The sequence below is a fragment of the Mastomys coucha genome, unplaced genomic scaffold, assembly GCF_008632895.1.
Source record: "Mastomys coucha isolate ucsf_1 unplaced genomic scaffold, UCSF_Mcou_1 pScaffold21, whole genome shotgun sequence".
NCBI lineage: Eukaryota > Metazoa > Chordata > Mammalia > Rodentia > Muridae > Mastomys > Mastomys coucha.
The window spans coordinates 69,911,587-69,936,668 of NW_022196904.1; the positions used below are offsets into that span (position 1 = coordinate 69,911,587).

Consider the following 25,082-nt stretch of genomic DNA (forward strand, 5'->3'; position numbering starts at 1 on the left):
TCAGAAATCTGCCTGTCTCTGCCTCCCAAGTGCTGGGATTAAAGGCGTGCGCCACCACCGCCCGGCTGGTCATGGTGTTTTATCTCAGCCATAGAAATCCTAATAAGACAGACCTCTAAACCTACACCACAGCACTCACTGTGATTAAATATAAACATTTACAATAAAATGATTTAAAAAGTAAATACGATATTTTCAGTTGGTAAGATCTGACTGTTGTTAGCTTTCCTCACTTACTGGGCCTGAACTGTGCTCACACACACCACACGCAGTACTTTACTTTCCCCAAGTTTCCCTTCCCTGGGCTCTTGAAGGCTCCCTGAAGGAACTGCACCTGCTTCCCAATCTAATCCACTGAGTTAATCTTTGAGGCTGCTGTTGTCTCTACCTGACCTACCAACAAGGCAAAGCTGTATTTACTCTAAATATTACTTTATGTTTTTCTGTTGATTTTGCAACATTTGGTTTTTGTTGTTGGTTTTAGACAGGGTCTCACTAGACCCACACTGGTCTACTGGCTGGCCTGAACTCACTCTGTAGACCAGGTGGGGCCCTAAGCTTGGCAATGATCCTCCTCCCTCTGCTTCCCAGGGTGTAGGGATTACAGGCATGCACTACCACAGCTAGTCCAATTTTGTAATTTTTTCAGACTCAGTATCAGATAATCCATAACAGGTGAATTTTCAAATACTATCCTTTGTCACCATTTAATACTGTCTTTAAGTATGAAATTTCTTGTTGTTTTTGTATAAACAGGAAGTTCAAAGTTTCCTTAATCTCAAACTCAAAAAGCATGACTTTCATGTAGAGGTCAGAGGGTAACCTCAGGTGTTGGTCCTAACTGTCTTGTTTGAGATGGGGTCTCCAGCTGTTCACCCCTTCTATGCAGAAGGGCTGGTGCCTGATTTTCTGATACCTTCTCCATTTCTCCATCTGGTAGCTCCTGAGATTTCCAGCATGTCAGTCCTGCTGGTTTTTTCTTTCACATTCCAGCAGACTTGTCCCATGCAGTTCTGTTCTTAGTGTGCTTAAAAACTCTTTCATCTTCAAGACCAAGAGCTCACAAAAGGCACCCAGGACTCCCCATAAGACCCCTGTCTTGGGCACCGTGCTCCCCCAAATGCCCCTGTGCTCCCTGTAATAGCCCTGCCTTACCTCCTGAGGACGGGGACTGTGCCACCACTGTGCTCCCTGTCATCTTCCACTCTGTTTTCTAAGAGGTGCTTTTGTTTTCTCGTGTACCTTTAGACTTCTCAAGAGGACCCCGGCTCTTGAAACTGGTTATGAAAGTAAACTAGGGAAGAAGGCACTATGAATGTTCCGTGCCCTGGCTTTAGGCCGCCATTGCAAGTAAAAATAAAATGTATAACTACAAGACTGGGGAAATGGTTTAGTCTGTATAGTGCTTGCTGCACAAACATAAGGACATGAGCTTGATGGGCAGTGGTAGTGCATGCCTTTAATCCCAGCACTTGGGAGGCAGAGGCAGGCGGATTTTTGAGTTCGAGGCCAGCCTGGTCTACAGAGTGAGTTCCAGGACAGCCAGGGCTACACAGAGAAACCCTGTCTCGAAAACCCAAAACAAACAAACAAACAAAAAACCCAAAAAACATAAGGACATGAGCTTGATCTCCAAGAACCCAAACAAAAAGCCTGTGCGGCAAATCCTGGCACCCGGGAGGCAAGGACTGCATGATGCCCAGGATCTGCCTGCAAGTCTGTCTCAGCAGCCATCAGCAGCTCCAGCTCCAGGGAAAGACTCTTATCTCAAACAAATAAGGTGGAGAGCAATTGAGGAAGGCACCAAATGTAAACCACTAGCCTGCACAGTTATCTTTACAAACACAAGTGCATGTGTCTTGCACACAGCAAGTATAAATACTTAAATATAATTTGGTTTCAGAGCTGAAAGAAAATTCAAAACATTAATAACCGAGGGCAGTGTGAGGGCTGGAGAGAAACAGCTAAGCCCTGGAAGGTTGCTCAGGTCCTTTCCCACAGCACCACCTGGTGGACATCTGGCAACTCTTTTTTTTAAGATTTATTTATTATGTATACAGCATTCTGCCTGCATGCATGCCTGCGGGCCAGAAAAGGGCACCAGATCTCACCAGAGATGGTTGTGAGCCACCATGTGATTGCTGGGAATTAAACTAAGGACCTCTAGAAGAGCAGTCAGTACTCTTAACCACTGAGCCATTTCTCTGACCCCTAGTAACTCTTGTGGATGTCAGTAAGACTGAAAAAAGGACCCAGAGGATGATTACTGAACGTCCCCAACCCCATGCAAACTCAGAAAGTTGTTGCCATTAGTCTATGACTACACGTACCTGGATGAGGTCCAAGATCCCAAGTTCACTCTCTGATGAATCCACACAAAACACAAAGTAGAGTGTAGCATAGTGCCGGTAAATCAGTTTGTAGTCAGAGCCACCAATCAAACTGTGAAAGATGGTAGTAGCAGTTGAGAACCCAAATCTACAGTAAATTTATCAAACAAACCCTGCAAAGAATGGGAATGGGCCTAACAAAGAGTAAATACTTCCACATGAATAGCAACTGAGTGTAGAAAGGGAACTTGAGGACTCTTGACTCCATCTTTACCTTTCTCTTGCCTGTTCTGCCAGTGACCATTCATCAGAGTGATGACCAGGGGCTGCAGAGATGGCTTAGCAGTTAAGAGCACTGGCTGCTCTTCCAGAGGATTCAGGTTCAATTCCCAGCACCCACATGGCAGCTCACAACTGTCTGTAACTCCAATACCAGGGGACCTGACACCCTCACATAGACATACAGGCAGGCAAAACACCAATGCACATAGAATAAAAATAAATAAATTATATAAAAAGAGAAAGAAAAAAGTTCAGTATGGCTGAAGCTCAGTGCACTGCTTCCCAGAGAATCAGGTGTCTCCCTGAGCAGCTCATGCTAAGTACACGTTATATGAGTTTGGTTAGTGGTGCACACCTTTAATCCTAGCACTAGGGGGCAAGCAGACTTCTGAGTTCAGGGCCAGTCTATGCTATACATAGAAACCTAGTTGTGTCCAACACACAAGACACAGACACAGACACAGACACAGACACACACACACACACACACACACACACACACACACACACAGAAACCCCACCAAACAAAAGAATAGGTTACACTGCACCAGGTAGCCAGTTACCCCTGTGTATATTAGAAAAAATGAAAGTAACCCAAAGTGGAGCTGGGGGAGTAGGGGGACAGCCACCTGAAGCTGATGGTTTACCTTCCACCTTCTAAGAAGTTACAGATGTTGTCATCTCGCTTGAGGACCAGATGGAAAGTCTCTCGAACAATCTGCTGTTGAATTTCTTCTGGCTATGGAACAACAACAAAAAGAAGAGTCAGGGTCAGGTGAGGAAAAAATGCACCAATCAATAAGAACAGTTATATAAAGAAAGAATTCTGGGCTAGGGAGATCAGCAATGAATAGCAGTGGGTGCTCTTCGAGGATCCTGGTTCAACTCCAAGCATCCACATGGAGGCTCATAACTCCAGTGGAACTCCAGTTCCAGGGGGTCTGACACTCTCACACCAATGCATAATCAATCAGTCAATCAATCAAGGAAGGGGTTCTACATGGGGCACAACTGGGAAAGCTCATGTGTTAGGCAGAGAAAGCTCACACAGAAGGCAGAGAGTGACTAGGGAAGCCTTGTTTGCAAGGCTACAGTGATTACCGTGGGCTTATTTACCTAGGTATTTCAGTCACAAGCCTGTATATCTTTCAGGCAAGCTCAGAATCAAACAAGGAATCAGAATTCATAATCTCACAAAAATCTTCAGTCTTTGTTTGTAATCTGACCTCAACCCTCTGACATCAGTACTGGGTATTTAACAACTCTCAAGGTTCCAGAACTGTATGAAGGTCAAGATGTAATCATGCACAGTCTCAAAGATAAATTTGTCATTTTTACTTTAATACCAGTGCTACATATAAGATGCTGTTTTACTCACAGACAAAAGATTACTGGGAAAACAGAAATGTATTTACAGATCTGAATTTGGGACATCTGAACAAAACTACAAACAAAAAACAAAAACCAAAAACACCTCTTTTCATTTAATAATTGCTTGTAATCTTGAGAAACCTCAATGGTGAATGAACCACATGATAAATCACATTTGATTTCCACTTATATGTAAGAGTTTTATTATAGGTATGGCATGTATGGTGGCTCTCTCCTACAAGGTTACCTTAGACAAGATGGTCACTAAGTTGGAGGGCAGCTTGGTTTATATGGTAAACTGCAGGCCAGCCTGAACCACAAGGTCAGTCCCCATCTCAACAAAACAAAACAGAAGGAAGTGGGGTAGAGAAGAGAGGAGAAAGGAAACCCACTGCAGTAGGCCATGTGTGTAACCCTAGCACTTGGTAGGTAAAGGCAGGAAGAAGGTGAGACCCTGTATAAGGGAAAAAAACAGGAGTGGTAGTGCTTTAATAACAGCACTTGAAGAGGCAGGGAAATGAATCTCTGTGAATTCAATGCCAGCCTGGTCTACACAGTAAGTTCCAGGTCAGCCAGGGATATAGAGTGAGAACCTGTCTCAAAACAGACAGACAGACAGGATAAGGAAGAAACCAGACAGAAACAAAGTAGTTAAAAACTTTTATCAGCCAGGCGGTGGTGGCTATAATCCCAGCACTTGGGAGGCAGAGGCAAGCGGATTTCTGAGTTCGAGGCCAGCTCGGTCTACAAAGTGAGTTCCAGGACAGCCAGGGCTACACAGAGAAACCCTGTCTCAAAAACAACAACAAACAAACAAACAAACAAAAACTTTAGATCAGAACCTGGTAATGGTGGTGCATGCCATTAATCCCAGTGCTTGGGGGACAGAGGCAGGTAGATTTCTGAGATTTTGAGGCCAGCCTGGTTTACAGTAAGTTCCAGGACAGCCAGGGCCACAAAGAGAAACCCTGTCTTGGAAAACAAACAACAATAAAACCCTCTAGATCAGGAACTGGAGAATTGGCTCAGCCATTAAGTGGATTTGTTGCTCCTACAGAGGACCAGGGTTCAATTCCCAGTAGCCAGGTGATGGCTGGCAACCATCAATAAATATAGTTACAAGGAATCTAATGCTGGCTTCTAACCTCCAAGGGCACCAGGTACACATGTGGTACACTCATACATGCAGGCAAAATACTCATACACTTAAAATAAATAAATCTATGAATAATGTAAGCCCTCTGGTCAATCTTCTCACATGGTGCATGTGATGAGTCAGCTGGGAATGATGTTTAAATGCGTTTCTGCTTTAATCTGCCTGGGCTGGGGCCCGAGACTCTTGTTCTATCAAGCTCCAACAAACACCAGTGCTTCAGGTCTGGGGACTACACTCCTCTGGACTGCATAGCAAAGAAAAATGTTCACCTTGAATCTTCCTTAAACCAGAAAAAATACATTAAAAAAATTTTAATCCCTTTTGTTCTATACCACTGAACTTAGCTTTGAAATGGCCAGTTCTTTGAAAGCTATTAAAGGGGTGGAGGGGAGGCACAAAAAAAAAAAAAAAAAAAAAAAAAAAAAAAAGAAGGAACTAATCACTGAGAGGAAATGGCTGGTCCAGTGTGGGTTCTGAAAACCTCTCAGTATCTACTGAGTGTATGAATGCAAACTTGCTAATCACTGCCCCACAAATTGGAACAAATCAATCACTATGTTCCTGGTTTCCATGTGAACAACACACCAAGCTCACATTTGCTAGGATGTTGTCAAAGATTAACTCTGTGTGCTCAGAAACACAAAGCACACTAAGCACCAGCACTTATTTAAATGGACAAAACATCTTTTCAGCTAAAGCCCTTTATCTACTTATAGGTGGAGCTGGCAAAAAGTGGGGATGGGATGGTGGTATAAACAAGGAGGCCAATTTACTCCTGGCTCAACAAAAAGGCAAACTGCCGACTGCTTACATGCCCCGGCTACTTTAACAAACTGTCCTATCTTTTTACTACACTGTAATTTCCAGGGTAGTCTCATTCAAGCAGTTCTTAAACAATTCTATGATCTTTAGAGACAAATGGCCAATAAGCACAAGGCAGGTGCTCAGCATCCTTAGTCACTATGGAAACAGACATCAAAACCATTTAAAAAGGAGATCCATTTTCATCCACTAAAATGCCTTCAATTAAAGACAACATGGCTAGGATTATATAGCTCAGTAGTAAAGGACTGCCTAGAACAAGGATGCTCTGGATGCTCTGGATTCGCTTCCTAGTTCAGGAGACATGAAATTAGAATACTGATACATTGTTGACAGCAATATGCAACAACTGATACATTGCTGATAGCAATATACAACTATGGAAACACTTTGCCAGTTTCCCACTTAAGTCATTATGTGGCCTAATGAGTCTACTGTATATAAAGTCAGGAGATATAAAATGTCCATACTAAAACTCAACATATAAATGTTCAGAGCAATTACTGGGAAATACAGATGACCAGCAGAGCACAGTGGCACATGCCTGTAATCCCAGGAGGTGGAAGGCTGTGGTAGGATCTCTTTTGGTGGTTGGTGGGTGGTTGGGGTTTGTTTTTGCTTGCTTAGGAAGAAGGCAGTTGATTGCTAACAGGGTAGTTGATTGTTAACAGCAAGTTTCCTTAGTAGAGATAAAAATGTTCTCAAATTGTGATAGGTGCCACCAAACTGCATACATTAAGTAGCTGTATAGTGACTTATAGCTCAATAAAACTTAGAAAATAGGAGAAACAAATGCACACACAAATTAAAGTTATATTAAGTGCTCTTTTTAAAAAACGTAGTTGGAAAATCCTATTTTCAAAAGCAAATATTTTTTCATTTGTGATGAAAAAGGAATAAAAGGCTCAGAGACATTTCTTAATCTGTAGAAAAGGTGGGGCTGAAGCCTGAAAGTTTGCTCACTCCATTCCCTCTCGGGCTTAACCAGTCTCTCAGGCAGATACTTTGAAACCTAACCACGAATAAAATGTTGGGGTGCAAAAGGTAAATAATGACATCTGCGTTTTCCCAAAGGAAATGTTTCTAGAAAATTCAAATTTGCATGAATATTGCTGAGGTATCCCATGATAGCATCTGTTTATTTATTTGATTCCTTGAGATGCAGTCTGGTGTAGCTCAAGCTGGCTTAGAACTAGCTGAGTATCCGAGGATAACTTTGAAGTCCTGACCCTCTTGCCTCCATCTCCCGAGTTCTGAGCTTTGAGGTGTGCGCCACTACAACTGGAATCTTGTATTAGCTCATTTCCCCCCAATTTTTAAAGAGACTTTCTGCAACCTTACAGGATAAAAAGTAGCCCAACCCTGATAATTTCCAGCCAATACTGAAGCAGGTGATTCTAGGAAAGAACTTCTCTCCATGCCCTTGAGAAAATATAAACTTAAAAGTACCCAACGACCGGATCATCACAAAACTACGTTCATCAATTAAAAACAAACAAACAAAAAAAGACAGAGGCTTCTGTCATCCAAGAGCTCAATGAGGAACACTGTGTACTGCGTCTGGCCCTAAGACCCAAGGGAAGTGTCACAAAGCACAGAAAAGCCAAGATCCAGGAAGGATGAAGGAGGAGCAAGGGGGGTGGGTCATGCACGGTGCCAGAGCCCGAGGTGCTGCTGAGCGCTCCTGCGGGCCGTGGGAAAGGGATGGTTCGGGTGTTCCGCAGGGGCGTGGCTGGTCGGGCTGCACTCACAAAACGCTGGTAGAAGCGAACCAGCCGCGGTTTCCCATGGTTGTTGAAAACCAGAATCGCCTGAATCATCTTTGCCGGTCCCGCTTCTCTCGGCACCAGCTGCTCCAAGAACGCACCTTCTTCCGGCACAACACGGACACTTCCGGTTGGTGTCCTGCTGAAAGCTGCTCCTGGAAACTTAGTCTCGGTACCCTTGAGTCCCGGCACTGAATTGTCCGGCCGCTCTGGCACCCTGGAGAGGTCGGCGGGCTCGCCTGGGGAGCACGGCTGTAGAAGCCCAGAACATGGTCGCCTTGGCCAGCCTGGTAACCATTCCAAGCCTGGCTGGGACTGAGCCCGTCATTCTGGTTCATTCTGGTTCATTCTGGAGCCAACCGCGTCGGCAACTAGAATCGAGACTGGCAATTTCTGACAGCAGCCGCGCCAGTTTGAGGAACCAGGGGGTGCTTGTGTGGCTTCTTCTAACCTTGGACCAGCAAAAGCTAGGCTTTTATGTTGCAGTGACTTAGGCAAAAGTCTGCCAGTGCAAATGGTCATTCTCTCCTTTTTTTTTTTCTTTGTTGTTGTTTTGTTTTCTTCCGAGACAGGGTTTCTCTGTGTAGCCCTAGCTGTCCTGGAACTCAGGCTGTAGACCAGGCTGGCCTGGAACTCAGAAATCCTCTGCCTCCCAAGTGATGGGATTAAAGGCGTGCGCCACCATTGCCCGGCCTCATTCTCTCCTTTAGATGGTGAAAGCTGACATCACACAGGATCTCTCATCCAATCCCATTTAAAAGGAATGGTTGGTCTCAAACTGGTAACAACTTTTCTCATTTATTTATTTGTTTGAATAAATCTTTGAAAACAAACAATCTTTGAAATCTTTGAAACAGTCTCCCTGTGTCGCCCTGGCTGGATTTGAACTCCGAGATTCGCCTATCTCTGCCTCCTAAATGCTGGGATTAAAAGCCTGCACCACCACATACATCCCTGGAATTTTAGTGAGTAAAAACTCAAGGGCTGGGAGTGAGCGGGTCGCAGCGAGTGGGACAGGAGCAGAGCAGCCACACACATGATGGCTTACGGCCATCTGTACAACTACAGTGTACCCAAACACATAAAATAAATAAAATAAATCTTTTTAAAAAAATTCAAGGGCTGGCGAGATAGCTCAGCGGGTAAGAGAACTGACTGCTCTTCTGAAGGTCCAGAGTTCAAATCCTAGCAACCACATGGTGACTCACAACCACTCGTAATGAGATCTGACTCCCTCTCTGGAGTGTCTGAAGACAGCAGCAGTGTACTTGCATATAATAATAAATAAATCTTTAAAAAAGAGTTCCAGGACAGCCAGAGCTATACAGAGAAACTCTGTCTCGAAAAACAAAAACAACAACAAAAAATCTTTTTAAAAAAATCAAATAACTATTGATTTCATTAAAGTATGACAAAATGATTCAAAAGTTGGGCAGAAATATCAAAGACAGTTCTAAAACAGAGTAGCAAGAAGGAACCAGCTTTGCCCAGCAATCAAACCAAGCAGGATAATTTGAACTATTTTTTAAAGTTTCATTTATATTTTTGGTTGTGAGCCTAGCCTTTAACGGCTGAGCCATCTCTCCAGCCCTTAAAGTTTCATTTATATGTTTATTGGAGAGGACCCACACAGCTGCAGCGGTGCATGTGTGGAAATAAGGACAGCTTTGGGATTCAGTTCTCTCCTGCTGTGGAAGAGATCTAATGTAAGTCACCAGGCTTAACAATGCCTTTACCTCACAAGCCCCAAATCATAATAAAAGGGAGAATTATTATTGAACTATAACACAATAATCTGTGGTAAACAATTTTAAAGATTTAATTTTAATTATGTTCTATGTATATGTGTCTGCATGTTGCTATGAGCATCGGGGTTCAGGTGCCCTCAGAGACTAGAAGAGGCCACTGTAGAGCTGGGGTTTACAGGAGCTGAAGTGAATGCTAGGAGCAACTCCAGTCACTTGGAAGAGAAGTAGTCTTTCCCAGCCCTTGACATGAAATAATGTTGATATGTGATGGAGGGGGCATCATAGTTTGGCTGTAGGAAGGAATTCAACAAATGTGGTTGAGATAACTGATCAGCACTTTGAGGAAAAAGCGGCTTATTTCCTTCATACTTTCATATAAGTTAGGGTCACAGTGGACTAAAGAGGTAAGGAAAAAACAGAATAAGGACCTGGGAGATGACTCCACTGGCAAACTCACTTGCCCTTTAAGCCTGACAAACTGAGTCTGACGCCCAGAACCCAAGGGACAAAAGAACTGGCTTCCAAATTTTGTTTCTAATTGCTGTGGCACATGTGCACTTATGTTTACATGCAACATTAATAACAATAAATGTATATGATCATGATAAAGCTCCGGATGTAGCACAGGTGGCAGAACGCTTCCACAAAACCCCGGCTTCTGTCTCCAGCACTATCGCCGGCATGGCAGCACATGCCTGTAATACTCCAGAGACAGGCAGGAGGGAAGGCAGAAGTTGAGAGTCATCCTTCAAAGGGAGTAACAAAAGAAATAGATGCAGGGGCCAATGAGATGTCTCAGCAGGTAAAGATGCTTGCTGCCAATCCTGATGACCTGATTTGGATCCCCAGAACCCACATGATCAGAGAACAAACTTAGTTGTCCTCCATACAGACACACTAAATAATCTAAACCAAAAACAAACAAACAAACATTTTTTTAAAGAAGAAGGTGCAGGAAATGAAAAACATTTGATTTCACTATAAATAGAAGAAAAGGCAAATAAAAGTATGTTTAAGAATTTTCACTTTGCACATGCCTTTAATCCCAGCACTTGGGAAGCAGAAGCCAGACTGGTCTACAGAGTGAGTTCCAGGACAGCAAGGGCTATACAGAGAAGCCCTGTCTCAAAAAATCAAAAAAAAAAAAAACAACCAAACAAACAAACAAACAAACAAAACCAAGAATTTTCACTTTATCAAATATTTGTTCAAAATCTTCATCCCCAATTCTGGTCAAAGTAGAATAGCATTGGTTCTCTTCTCTATTGGTACTGAGATTGCCATCTAAAACAATTACTTCCTTTTTGGAAGCAATTTGGTAATATAACAAGAGTTTTACAAAAGGTGCCAATTCCCAGTGATCTGCCTCTGGAAACTTGTTTCTAAATCATCAAAAATACAAGGAGCTGACTGGTGGTGAGTGCCTTTGACCTCCACACTGCAGAAGCCAAGGCAGGCAAATCTCCAGGAATTTGTGGTCAGCCTTGTCTAAATATGTAAAAAAAAAATATGACTATGTGTTTTGACAGTTAAGACATAACAATAACGTGAAAAGTAACATCCAAACATTACATATAGACATATTAAAGAGCCAAGATAATAACAATTATTAATAGGACAGGATGAAATTATGGGTCTTTCCCAGCTATTCAGGGACCCCACGCAGTTTGAGCCAAGCCATCTTTCTGTCCTGGGAAGAGGGCTTTGTCTCAGTTTTTCTAAGTGCTAAGCCTGAAATCTTTTTACTTTTTCTTTTGTGTGTCTGTGTGTGTGTGTCTGTGTGTGTGTGTCTGTGTGTGTGTGCGTGTGCACTGGAGTACCCCCATGCTACTGTGTGCATGAGTATTGTGTGTGTGTGTCTCTGTGTGTGTGCGTGTGCACTGGAGTACCCCTATGCTACTATGTGCATGAGTATTGTGTGTGTGTGTCTGTGTGTGTGTGCATGTGCACTGGAGTACCCCCATGCTACTGTGTGCATGAGTATTGTAGCTAGCAAACAACTGATGGAGTTGGTTCCCTCTTCCACCAGGTGAGTTCTGGGAATTGGCCTCGGTCTCAGGCTTGGTGGCAAGCACTTTGAGTCACAGAGCCATCTTACCAACATTTTGGTGTTCGTATGCTTGCGTGGTTTATGGTATTGGGCTTATGAAGTGAGGGTCTCAATCTGTAACCCAGTCTATCCTCAAACTGATGGCAACCCTATCTATACCTCTGCCTCCCAAGCACCGGAATTATATGCATGAACTTCCGGCCTGTCCTTAAAATCCTGTTCTTTTCTATAGAACACATGGCTTTTCCTTCCCCAGGAGTCTGATTTCAGTCTAGCCTCAGGCTAGGCTCCTGCTAAACAATCTTATACAGCCCAACACTTCTGTACACCAGAGTAGGACCATCTTTCTGACCCCTCCCTCTTTCCTGGGACTTGGTTCTGTTCTCTAGATATCTCTGGGCATGGGCCCTTTTCTCACTCTCTGTCTCTGTCTTTGCTGCACACCAAACCACAGTGACCTCTCACCTGATACCCTTCAGGATAACCACATTCCCCACCACCTTCAAGAGTGTGGCTCCATCACGACTAGTCTGTAAGCCACCCCAGATACAGGATACCAATGAAGTGATTCTACATCCTCTTGCCCCTATATCCAAAAACCTTTCGTGGCAGGGGACAAAGGAAGAGACTAAGCTCTGGATTTGAATCCTGGCTCCTCCCCTTAGGAACTGGGAGAGTTGTCTGACCCTCCCCTGTGGTTTGCATGTGGAAGCAGAAGTCTGGTGATCAAAAATGTAGATTTCTGCAGTTCAAGGTCAGCCAGGGATATATACTGAACCTTGCCTCAAAAAATAAAAAAATAAAAATAAATAAATAAAAAAGAGTGGGGGCAGGAGTCGAGGTGTGGACTTTAGAACTGGGATATAGCTTAGGTAGTAGAGTGCTGGCTTAGTATACCCAAAGCTCTGAGTGTGAGCTCCAGCACCACATAAACCAGGCATTTGGATACATGCTTGTAGTCCCAGCCCTGAGGAGGTAAAGGCAGGAGGATCAGAAGTTCAAGGTCATCCTCAGCTACATAGCAAGTTCAAGACAACCTGTAATGTATGAGCTCCTCCTCAGAAAAAAGAAAAGTAGTCTTTGAAACTGACCGCCTGAATGTAAATTCCTTTCTCTGGCAATATATGCTATTCATAGAGCCTCAAAGCTTCAGTCTTATGTATCAAAAACGGGGATATTAATCCTATGTACATTGTATGTATATCGGTTGTTGTGACAAAGTACTCCGAGTACTTAACATAAGCACTAGCACCAGGAAGAACTCAGTATTGTCAGTACCATTCACAGAAAGCATCTGTCATTGCATCTGACACGTGAAGTCAAATCAGGAATCCCTGTCCTCCTTCACCCTTCTTCCCAAGATCAAGCAGGATGCGTATACTTCCCAGGATCAAGCAGGATGCATATAATACCTGCCATGGCTATGTAGAGTCAAACTCAGGACATGTAGACTTCCATTCCAGATCCTGACACAGGGCTGAGCAGGGGCACACTAACCAATGAGGCAATGTTTATGACCAAAGACTGGGGTTCTCTTCTAGGATTGTGGCTCAGCTAGAAGACCATGAACCCCAGACAAGAACCCAGTAGTGTGGAAGAATTCTTTCCTGAGGAGTACTCACTCATAAGAAGTTCTCCAAGTACAAAACAACAAAAATATTCATACCAAAAAATATGTTCCAGGACTTGTATGTGTGGACTGCGGTAGATCACTCACCTAGCAAGCATGAAGCACTAGGTTTGAGTACCAGCACTATTTATTAAAAAGAATTTTTTTTTAAATATAAAAAGTTGGCCCAGGCCGGGCAGTGGTGGCACATGCCTTTAATCCTAGCACTTGGGAGGCAGAGGCAGGCGGATTTCTGAGTTTGAGGCCAACCTGGTCTACAGAGTGAGTTCCAGGACAGCCAGGGCTACACAGAGAAACCCTGTCTGGAAAAAAAAATAATAATTAAAAAAAAAAAAAAGTTGGCCCAGTGGAATGAGTTAAGACCCGTGAACCCAGCAGACACAGATGGAAAGGCTGTAGGCTTCCCAAGAACGCCATCTTTAGGACAGCAGCCAGATAGGTCTGTAGTGACTAGCTTTATGTCTACTTGACAGAAGCTAGAGTACTCTGAAAGAGGAAACCTCCACTGAGAAAATATCTCCATGAGATCAGACTGTAGGGCATTTGCTTAGTGGTTGATGGGGGAGGGCCTAGCCCATTGTAGGTAGTGCCATTGCTGGGCTGGTGGTCCGGGTTCTAGCAGAAAGCAGGCAGAGCAAGCCAGTCTGCAGCACACCATGGCCTCTGCTCCTGCCTCCAGATTCCTGCCCTGCTTTGCCCTCCTGCCCTCACTGCTTTTGATGAAGAACTGAGTGAAATAAATCCTCTCTTCCCCAAGTTGCTTTTGGTCATGGTGTTTCATCGGAGCAGTAAAAACCCTAAGACAGAGGTCTAAGGCAGGAAATCCCACGGAGGCACAGAGCTGAACAGAAATAAAGAAGTGGTATCTTGGGTGTGGGCCAGGGAAGAGCAGACCGAGGAAGACTGGAACAGGCGCAAGAAGAAGCTGGCATGGGGTAGAAAGCAAAGAAAGGAGAAAACCGCAGGAATGGAAGGAACCAGCTCTCTTAGCCTCGGAGCCCCTCTGGACTCAGACAAGGAGCCTTTGTCAATTATGTACCTTGGAGGACTCATCCAGTACATGTCTGCCACCTAGGGAAAGGAATACTGGAAATATGTCTAGGAAAGCTAGCCTTGCATCCAAAGAGGGATACAAAAACCATAGCCTGGAGGCTCTTGGTGAGTATTGAGGTCTTGGATTTGATTTCATCGGAGTGTGTTAAATGGTATTCAGCTTGACAGACTGATCTCTCCAAGGTAGAAGTTGGTGTGGCCACTTTTCAGCAGCACCATCCCAGATGCCGATAGGGGAGGAGGCACATCAATCATCCTAAACACAAGAAAAAGAGGCCCAGTCAAGGGATGTGAGTAAGGCTGAGTTCATAACAGTCTTCAGATGAGAGTCTGGGCCTGTGGTATCATGGGACCCTCAGCCACAGCCTTGGCCTCACCTCCTTAGAGCTGGCTCGAGAGCCTGCCCAGCATCTCCACCACTTGTCAGCTGGGAGCCCAGACCCACCACATTCCCTCCCCTGACCTTTGGTCCATGTCGTTTCTGAGGTGAATGTCCCACTTTTCTGCAGCCTCTTTGCTCTACATGTTCTATTTGGAGGCTCGGGGTATCAGTTCAAATCTCCAGGTGAGTACACTTCAGATGAACAACTTAAATAAAAGCTGAGAACTGAGTGGGATGCTAACCCTCAGCACAAGAAACATTAGTGCTTCCCAGTCTAGACTAAGGAGGAAAAACTGTGGTTGGTGGCTCAAGGACCAGCACATGATTGATGTATCACTTCAAGAGGAATATTTCAAACTAAATGAGAGTCCCCGGTTCCTTCCGTAATCTTTTCTCCCCACTCTTTCTTTTCTTCCCACCCTTCCCACAAATCTCTGGGGCTTTGTGTCCGTTTGGGTCCTCCAGTGAGAAAAGTCTTAGGTTGTCATCCTCTGTTAATTCCCCAATGCTAACACCCTCTCGGGGAATCACACAGAGTTTATCTTGCCTTCCATTCCTCTGACCTTAACCGTATCCTGTATGTATAAAACTCTCACTAAGAAACACAACAGTGCTAGGTCCAGTTCCACAGCTGTCCACACTTCACCTACCCATTCCTCATCCTCTGCCCCGTCTCCTTGCTCTCGGATCTCCGCTGTGTTCCTCTCTGAAGACTTCTGAGCCATGATATTGTCTGTCCAGGATGTTCCCATCTTTCCATCACCAGCAAAATTACACTTGGTCACCGTCCCCAGCTCCAATTTGGCTAAGGAATCTGAAAGAAGAGAAATTCAATGGCCTTTTTCCTTATAGATTAGTCAGTGTAGTCCATTCTAAGTCCTTCAAGTCTGGGTTGTTCTCTGGTGTGACCACTAAGGTTCTTGGTGGGACTCCCACATCACTAGAGAGTGAGGGTCAACCACAGGAAGCAAGGGGTTAGATGAGACCCTGGGATATAGTAGATCTAGTCTAATAGCCCCAGAGCAGTTGGCCACAGATTTGGGAGGAAATCTCAAGGTCATAGGTCATATCCTGTAAGAGACCAGACCTGGCCTTCTCCCATTGCTCTAAGCAAAAGAGAAGTGGAACCTCTGAAAGGTGGCCAGGGGTCCCATAGGCTATCGGAGCAGGCAAAGTGAGTCACATTGCTCACCTATGAAGGGGCCATCACCCCGAGTTTTTAGCCTCACTCCAGTCCCCAGTTCGAGTTCCATGACCTCCATCTCTGACTCAGGCATCCAGAATGCCACAGTCTGGTCTGGGGTGAGGCTCTCTGTCAACTTCAGCAGCTCCGGCTTGTTTACCAGGCTCTTCAGCACCTCCAGGGTGAGCCGGTCTGTGTCGCCCTTGGCTTCCACCTCTGTAGAGCATACGGTACAGACGTGTTAGTGTGCCTGGAGAAGAAACATTCTTTGAGGACCTTCAGGAGCTGGTGAGGGCATCTCTCCTGCCAGGGCTCAGCAGGGAATCCCACAGCAGAGGCATTCTGAACTCTGGAGCCAGGCTACCTGGAGTAAATCTAGATTGTGTCACAATCTAGGACAAGTGATCTTTCTCTTTGTCCTTGGCAAATGAGGATAAAAATGGTGAGCAATGCAGATGGAAAAAAAGAAAAGAAAAGAAAAAGCAAGCTGAGCATTTAGCACAGTGTCTGGCATCCAGCCAGCTCTCAGCAGGGGTCTCTGGTTTTGTTATTCCCATCTCTGGGGTGAGAAAAACCAAGACTTAGCTGGGACAGCCTTCAAATACCCACTGCCTTCCCACTGAGACTCTGTTCTAGATCCAGCAGCCAGTCTGTGGTCTGCACCCTCTACTGGCCTACTCTAGGCTAGCCCTGGCAACTCCCAGCAGCTCAGGGAGGAATCCAAGTCATAAGCCTGCAGGTGGTAGGGCTCACGGAGAAATAGCCATCTGTAAGACTGCAGAAAGCTTGCATGGATACCACTGCACACAGCACAGCATCCCCAGGGATTGTCTGACTTCCTGCTGTGCAAGTCATATAAACCCTTTCTTCTTTGAAGTTGGTTTGTCAGGCATTTTGTCATAGCAACAAGAAAAGTAACTAATATGCCGCACAGACAGACTGAGAGCCAAAAAGCAAACATCCGGGTAGGAGAACAGAGACTCCTGGGACCTGGCCTGCTCCCCACACAATGATAGTTAGAGCCTAGAGTCAAGCCTGGGGATGATTCTGCCAGACTTCAGGAAATGGAAGCTGTTAGGAATGCCAGCCTGGCTCCCAAGACTAAGATGGGACACTAGGGAATTCTGGGGGGCTGGGGGAATGGAATCTAACAAGGGATGCTCAGGCCAGAAATAGCATCAAAGCCAATTGTGTGCTTTGTGTGCTGAGAAGCCACTTTCAAGGACCTCGAGAGATAAACAGGACAGTCTAACCGCCTCTTGGGAAGGAAGAGCCCAGGATACCTACTGTAAGATGACATGAGGAAGCCTGTGTTCACCTTCCTGTTGGCACTGAAGTTGGGCTCAATTTCATTTCCCTTGGGGTCAAACTTACGCCGGTGGATATAACTGGGCTGGATATACAGCACATAGTAGCGCTCCTGGGTGAGGGAAAGAAAGGGTGAGGGACTACTTCACTCCCTACCCCAATCCCAGCATACCCAAACACATAGCCTAGGCTCTCCCTGCAACCTCTGCCCCAGAATCCCATCCCCAATGCTATACTGCTACACAGGCTGGGCAGACACCTCATTTAAATACTCGTTCACTCAGGCTGGCGAGATGGCTCAGCGGGTAAGAGCACTGGCTGCTCTTCTGAAGGTCCTGAGCTCAAATCCCAGCAACCACACGGTGGCTCACAACCACCCATAATGAGATCTGATGCCTTCTGGTGATGTCTGGAGACAGCTACAGTGAATTACACCAGAGCGAGCGGGGCTGGAGTTCAATTCCTAGCAGCCACACACATGATGGTTCACGACCATCTGTACAGCTACAGTATACTCAAACACATAAAATAAATAAAATAAAATAAATCTTAAAAAAAAATACTCGTTCACTTATATACTTACTAGAGTACCTGTCACACATAGTGTGCTACAAAAGCCATGGCAGGGCAACAAAAGGCCTGGCTCTAAGGCTTCCACACAGCCAATGACCTGTAACTATAATCCAAGTACCAAGGTCCCTATAGGCCACAAGGCAGGATCGAAGTTGCCAGCAAGTCTCAGAAAGGCCATGACCTAAAGGAGGGCAGTCACCTTGCTATTCCCACAGACATAGCAGTGGGACAAATCACTCCAAGCTCTGTATGCCTCAGTTTCCCCTGTCTGGGAATAGCATGACATGTCTTTTCAGGAACATTACAAGGAACCAATGGGAATAGGGTACAAGAGACACATTTGGAAAGGGTCTGGATGAACACCTGCCTGCACTGGGCCAGCTGAGGCAGGCCAGCTTCATACAGCTCTTCTGGGCAGGCTGGGTGGAAACTCCAGATTGGTGTGCCCCCCTACTGACTTGCAATCTAAAGAGCAGAGAGTTGTGGCAAGATCTCTGGGCATGAAAACAATCAGCCAGTAGTATGACTGCTCCCATGGAGTGTAACACAAAAGCATATGCTGAAGCAAGATGGTGCACACCTTTAGTCCCATCAGAGGAAGGAGGATCTCTTAAGTTCAAGGCCAGCCTGGTCTAGAAATGGTGTTCCAGGACAGCCAGGGCTCCACAAAGAAACCCGTCTCAGCAGATGGATAGATGGATGGATGGATGGATGGATAGATGGATGGATGGATGGAGGGGTAGATGGATGGATAGCCAGCCTTGGCTGAATTAAGAACCAGGCCTCAGCCCACTTTGGGAGGGCCTGATGCTAAGCTGAGGTTTAGAGACCAAGGACCCAGGAGACACTGTGGTCAGCACTAGAAGGAGCTGTCTAAAAGGACCCAAAAGGAGATGTGGGCTGGTACAGGGTGACCACTGTGAGTGCTCATGGACACCTGGATTGTGTGGGCTGTGAACACATCCTGAGGAGGCTGTGAAGCATAGACAGAAGGTCATACAGGAGCTACAGACCCGGACATCAGCATGGGGACTGTATATTCAGGCTGGATTGGGTTTGGGGTCTCTCTGTCTTTTCAGTTGTAGCAGAGGCTCTTCTTGTAAGAGGCATGTAGTCCCTCCCACCCGTCTGCTACCCACTGCAAGGCTCTGTAAGTCCCCTTTCTACCCATCCTGCTTCGCTGTGGCAATCTGTTCTGTGACGTCAGTAACCACCTGGATCCTAACCCAGCACAAGGAGATAACATGTGGGCAAGGGAGGAGATCCTGTGAGGGCCAACCAGGACACAGCCTCACCTTCCTGCCGTGGGCATCCAAGATGCTGTGCCGAGATACATCCACGAGCTCTCCCTCCAGCAAGACGCCATTTCCCCTGGAGATGAGAAGGGAGGAAGGGAATGCTGGTTGTCAGCCCTCAAGAAAGCTACCCTCGGGTTTAATGGCCCGGGTGAGAATCTGCGCTGAGACAGAAACAAGTCTCACCCCAGTCTCCTCATCACCTGTCTCTGAGAAGGCCTGGAACAAAGCAACCACACTCTGCTTTCACCATCAGAACCTCCATTGTTTCAAAGAACCTTCCCAGGCTATGCCAAGGCCAAGAGATACCTCCCCACCACCACAGACACCCCGGGAATTATTATAACCAACCCCTCAGAATTCTTCTCACCCACAAATGAGGAGCAACCAGCTGCCTCATTGTGCTCCTGTGGCACTGGGCTAGCCTAAGGTCATGAACGCAAAGGTAAGTGTAAACTATGAAGCACTTACTAAATGTAAAGCTTTTTTTTTTTTTTTTTTTTTTTACAGATACACATTGTAATCCCTGTACTAGGGAAGGAGGATGCTGCGAGTTCAAAGCCTAGCTTGGGCTACACTCCGAGTTCAAGCCAAGCCTTTAATACATAGCAAAATGCTGTAAATAAATAAATGATCCTACACTTTTAGTTAAGCAAATTTGGGAGTGTTGAAGCCTGTTCCTTTTAACATAACTGTAGCTATTTTGTATTCAGTCTCCATTTTGCTCATAAGGTGAAATTAAGTTCAGATTCTCAGACTCTGCTTCTCAGAAGTAATTATCCATAGCTGACACTAAAGAATGTTACTAATAGTCCAAAAAGTTATGGCTGAATCACTTGCACCCTGTTATCTCAGTGTTCTGAAACTCCCCTGTTCACCACCCGTCCACCACCCTTTTTCTTCATAGAGGACCAATTAGCTCAAAGATTGGCTGATAATACATTGTCTAGTTAGCCAAAAACGTTGTACTGCTTCACTGTTTGCCTTCAAACTTTTGAACCTGGTTTGTCCTATAAAAAGCCTGCCCTGAGGACAGACTGGTAGGTTTTTCCTTCCTGTGGACCTGGACATCCAGTATTATGATGTGCATTCAATAAACTGTTCTTGCTTATCTAAGATTGCTATATGTATGGTTTGAGTGGCAATTCCCAGACCCCAACCAGAGCAAGTGTCTATGGTACAATAAATCATTTTCCTTTTTCATCTTCTTTTTTGTTTGTTTGTTTTTTTGAGACAGGGTTTCTCTGTATAGCCCTGGCTGTTCTGGAACTCACTCTGTAGACCAGGCTGGCCTTGAACTCAGAAATTCGCCTGCCTCTGCCTCCCAAGTGCTGGGAGTAAAGGTGTGCGCCACCACTGCCTGGCTCATCTTTTTTTTTTTTTTTTTTTTTTTTTTTTTTTAAAGACAGGGTTTCCCTGTGAATGCCTAGCTTGCCTGGAACTCACTAAGTAAACCAAACTGCTTTGAGATCACAGAGATCAACCTGCCTCTGCCTTCCAAGTACTAGGATTAAGGTTGTGAGCCACCATACCTGGTGTTATTATTTTTTTATTTATGTGTAAGTATGTGTGTCTGTGAGTGTGTAAGCATATATACTGGTGTGTACTGGTGCCTGTGGAGTCCAGAAGAGGGAATCAAATCTCCCACAGCTGGACTTACATGCAGTTTTGAGCCCCCTGATGTGGGTGCTGGGAACTAAACTCAGACCCTCTGAAAGCTCAGTAAGCCCTATTCACTGGTGAGACCTGGCTTTGCTTACTTTAAAGAACCTTCATTGCCTGGCGGTGGTGGTGCACACCTTTACTCCTAGCACTTGGGAGGCAGAGGCAGGCGGATTTCTGAGTTCAAGGCCAGCCTGGTCTACAATGTGAAGTCCAGGACAGCCAGGGCTATACAGAGAAACTCTGTCTCAAAAAAAAAAAAAAAAAAAAGAACCTTCATATTCCTGTTCCTATTCATACCTACATGGTCATCGACCCAAGAAAATGGCTAATGTCACCATACAACTTGAAAATTAGAGACTCTGAAATGTGGGAATTAGCCCAAGATCACAGGGTTCCACACAGAGTGGACCAGAACCAGAACTGGCTCCTTACCACTTTACAAAAGCAGAACCTGGGACCTTGAGACTTTCTTCTTTGGATCCATTAACATGGGAAAAGAGTCTAAGAAGACAGACAGTGGAAGAGGGCTGCATTCCTTGCCTCTATATACTGTCAGATTCTTTCTAAAAATACTTAACTGACAAATACAGGTTATATTGAAGGCATTTATCAAGAAAACTTGATATGCACACATTGCATAATGATTCACACCATCAAATTTATGTACACATTAGATCCTCAGAACTTATTCTCCCTTTAACTGAACCTGGTCCACTGGAGACCTCATGATTGGACTTTAGATTCTACTTTCTAGATGATGTGATATTTGGCTTTCTGGACCTGGCTTCTTTCACTTAGAATAATTCTTGTTGTTTCTGATTGTAAATGAAATTGTCCATCCTGCTTATTACCCTGGGTAAGACCAGTACCTCCGGATGTCCCCACCCTTCTCCTATTGTTCCTGCCACACCACAAACTGGTCACCAGTGATACAGTGTGACAGATGCTAGAGTTTGGATCCCTGGTGGGGGGAAAGGACCGAGGACAGTAGGAACTGCAGCACTGCCTCTAGAGTTCCATTTGGGAGTCTGAGAGTCCCTCCAATGGATATGAGTGCAGGCAGGAATTTCAAGTTTTTCTGTCTTCCTGATGTATGTCGGCCAGGGACCTTAGGAAGAGCCAGCTGGATGCCTGGGGTGGTTTTGACAACCCCAGTTTCTCTTCCCCAATTCTCCCTGCGCCCCAGAACAATCTCTGAGCAGGACTCAGATCAGGAGTTCGAAGGAGGCCTCAAGTCCAGGCCTGGGGGATGCTCTCAGGCCACTGCTGGCCACAGCAGGGGTCAAGGCCCCAAGGCCCCGACACAGCCAATCCCCGCAGTTCCCCTGCCCATCCCACCTCTGGCTAACAGTGGGGTTGGGGGAGAGTGAGGTGGGATGCACAGCCCACCTCTAGCCAGCAGCAGAGTCCCAGGCCCGGTGGACAGAGCACAGCCCACCCCTGGCCAGCCGTGGTAGAAAGTGCAATCCATCTCTGGCCAGCAACGGGATGGACAGAGCACAGCCTACCCTTGGTGGGTGATGGGGTCCCAGGTCCCCGGCAGACGCGCGCTCTGCACCGCCTTGTTGCGGAGGGCGCTGTCGTGGTAGATGCGGCTCATTTTCCCCACGCCGAGGCCCTGCAGCTCCAGGAAGCAACCGACGCGTAGGGCGGGGCACCTCGGGGACAGGAGCCTGGAGGTCACTGCAGCACTAGCTTTCCCGGCTAACAGATCCCGGAACCGGCTGCCAGCCCGAGGCGTTCCCAGTTGGGACTTAAAGGGGCCGAGCCTTATTCCTGACTGCCAGACCTTGTACAGTGACTGCGGACTTTTGGAATGACTACTGTCCTTCATGTCCTTATAGTCTAAGACAGAAAGATCGAGAGTTCGGGCCCCATCTGTATTATACAGAGATTCTGTCTCAAAATGCATCAATATACAAAAAAAGCGGCAGTTGACGCTCAGGAACTGTAGATCTTTCTTGGGATCGGTTCTGGAAGGATATTTTCTCAGGGAGCAGGAAGGGAGAAGGATAGCCACGAGGAACCACAGAGTGGTCTCCATTGACGCTGCCCTTTTGGCTCTCCCCGTGGTTCTGCAATGGCTTAGGGGAGTTCTGAGGATGTGTATCCTCAGAAGAGGGATGGGTGTCGCATCTGCAGCAAGGGAAACCTGAATCTCTGCAATCCCAGCAAGTTCCTCAACCTTTCTCAGCCTGTACTTCTTGCTGAGCAAAATAGAAATAAAAGTATCTAATGGTTTGTAAAGATAGAACTCGCTCTCTCCTCATCTCAGGGACATAACATTACTTTGTCTCCCACTTCTCAAGGATTCTGATGGATCGCTTCTCTAGCCCCACAGTGCCCTTTGCTCCAAAGTATCTGCAAGCCTTTTATTCTCAGCCTGCACCCGGGAATCTCCTCTGACCTGGAAATCATTGGGAAGTCGTCTTGTTTTATTGGCTCCTTTGTGCCATATTCTGGCGCAGGTGGCCGCATTCTGGTATGCCAGGTGTGCCCCTGCCGCAGCAACAATGGAGATACCGGATTGTCCAGGGCGAGATGTAAGCTTGGGAAGAAGCTCTCTCTCCCACACTTTATGAACACATAGTGGTCTCAGTCACTTTATTTTTAAGGGTCCTTCCTTCTTTAACAAAGTAGAAATATTTTATTTAAGAAAAAAAAAAGACATCATTTTATATATCTCAGGCTGGCTTTGAACTCGCTATGTAGCTTAGGATAACTTCAAAGCCCTTTCTCCTTACAATACCTCCCCAAGAACCAGGACTACTGGTACAGGCCACTACTGCACCTGGATTATTTGGTACTGGGTGTTCAATCCAGGACTTTATGAACGTTAGGCAAACAGTCTTCCCAGTTAAGCCACTTCCACAGCTCCAAAAATATAATTTTGTGGGTCCTTAAAACTATAACAGACCCTAGGTAGGGTGTCTGCAGTTAGTCAGCCCCAGCCTATGTATGACCTGTCAGGCAGCTCTGTAGTTCCCAGAAAGAAAGACAAAGATCCTCTGGACAGGACTGCCCTTTGTCTCCTCTGGAAAGTCCTGGGCTCATAGCCACCTGACTGCTCTGTCTCCTCTTCCTTCCCTTTCCTGGGTCACTGTCCCTGCACACGGGCTCTAAATTTGCACTGCCCTCTGTGGACTCTATATGTAGCTACTTAAATTGTATTTTAATGGTGCTGAAAATAGAACCCAGGGTGTTTGTGTAAACCAGACAAGTGTTCTACCACTGAGCTGCATATCCAGCCTAAACCATAGATGATGAAATCTAAATAACTTGAAAAATGGCATTGCCTTTGCTGCTCACAGAGGTCCATGCCTGTAACTCCAATATTTACATTTTGAGGCAAGCTTGGGCTATATCGTGGGTACCAGGCTAGCAGAGCTACATTGGGAGAGTCTGTCTCAAAATCCCCAAACAATAATAATTTTTAAAAGTAAATTTAAACATTTAAATTCACCGACTCAGTCACTAGTCGTGTAGGGGAGGTTGTTTGTCTTTGTTGATTGTGGTTCCTAGTTTTTGTTTGTTTTGGTTTTTTTTTGGTTGGTTGTTTTGTTTTGTTTTGTTTTGTTGTTGTCCTCTTTTGTTTTGTTTTGTCATGAGACAAGGTCTCACTAAGTAGCCTTGGCCAGCCTAGAACTTATATAGACCAGGCTGGCCTGGAACTCATAGAGATCCCCCTTCCCCTGTTCCTTGAGTGCTGGGATTAAAAGTGTGTGCCACCAGGCCAGGCAGTTAGTCGCATTTTAAAATGAAGACCATTATGTCTTTTTCAGCCAGGTTCTCCTTCTGCCCATGTCAGGTGATGAGGGAGTGATACCAGGTGAGTCTGACGAGGGTTGGTGGACCTGACATCGTGGGCTCTCTCTTTTGTCTAACAGAGTTGTCATCAGTCACCTTGGACAGTGATACCCTGCTGTACTTGTGCCCATTTATCTGCTGCAGGACACAAAGCAAATGACACCAAGGAACAAAGCAGAGATCACAAGGAGAAAGAAAGATCGTCAGAGAAATGTCTTCCAATTCTGGTACTGAGACTCTGTGTGGAACTGACAAAGAGCAATGTAAGAAAGAAGAAGGCAGAAGGTGGGCAGGGTGTGGTGGCACATGCTGTGATTCCAGACTTCGGAGGCTGAGACAGGGTATTCCTACAGTTTCAAAGCCAGCCTGGGGTACTTAGTGAATTTCTGAATAGCCTGGGCTACAGAGTGATATCACATTTTAAGAAAGAACAACAGGGACTGAAGAGATGGCTCAGTGACTACAAGTACTGGCTATTCATCCAGATGACCCAGGTTTGATCCCCAGAACTCAGAAGCTCACAACCATCTCTAATTTCAATTCCAGGGCTCTGACACTCTCTTCTGACCTCTATGAGTACCAGGCATGTACGTGGTGGACAGACATACATGCGGGCAAACTCACACATATAAAAATAAATACATTTTTTAACTTAAAAAAA

At 45.6% G+C, this 25,082-nt stretch overlaps 2 protein-coding genes across 2 annotated transcripts in view; both read right to left on the bottom strand.

Annotated features, from left to right (window-relative positions):
• Nucleotides 1-7,849, bottom strand: part of Ap3s2 (adaptor related protein complex 3 subunit sigma 2) — a 35,321-nt gene extending 27,472 nt beyond the window's left edge. The window contains exons 1-3 of the mRNA XM_031387089.1: nt 7,713-7,849; nt 3,260-3,351; nt 2,331-2,442 (exon numbers count right to left, since the gene is read on the bottom strand). Of these exons, the coding sequence (XP_031242949.1) occupies nt 2,331-2,442; nt 3,260-3,351; nt 7,713-7,781 (273 nt within the window). The 5' untranslated portion in view covers nt 7,782-7,849. The remainder of the gene's footprint in view (nt 1-2,330; nt 2,443-3,259; nt 3,352-7,712) is intronic.
• A 2,806-nt stretch (nt 7,850-10,655) lies between these two features.
• Arpin (actin related protein 2/3 complex inhibitor) lies at nt 10,656-22,346 on the bottom strand. The gene is made up of 6 exons (XM_031387088.1): nt 22,123-22,346; nt 18,950-19,025; nt 17,061-17,193; nt 15,783-15,989; nt 15,241-15,404; nt 10,656-14,464 (listed from the first exon to the last, which is right to left on the bottom strand). The coding sequence occupies exons 1-6, from the start codon at nt 22,212-22,214 to the stop codon at nt 14,456-14,458; spliced, it is 681 nt and encodes a 226-aa protein (XP_031242948.1). The 5' UTR covers nt 22,215-22,346; the 3' UTR covers nt 10,656-14,455.
• Between the last annotated feature and the right edge of the window lie 2,736 nt (nt 22,347-25,082).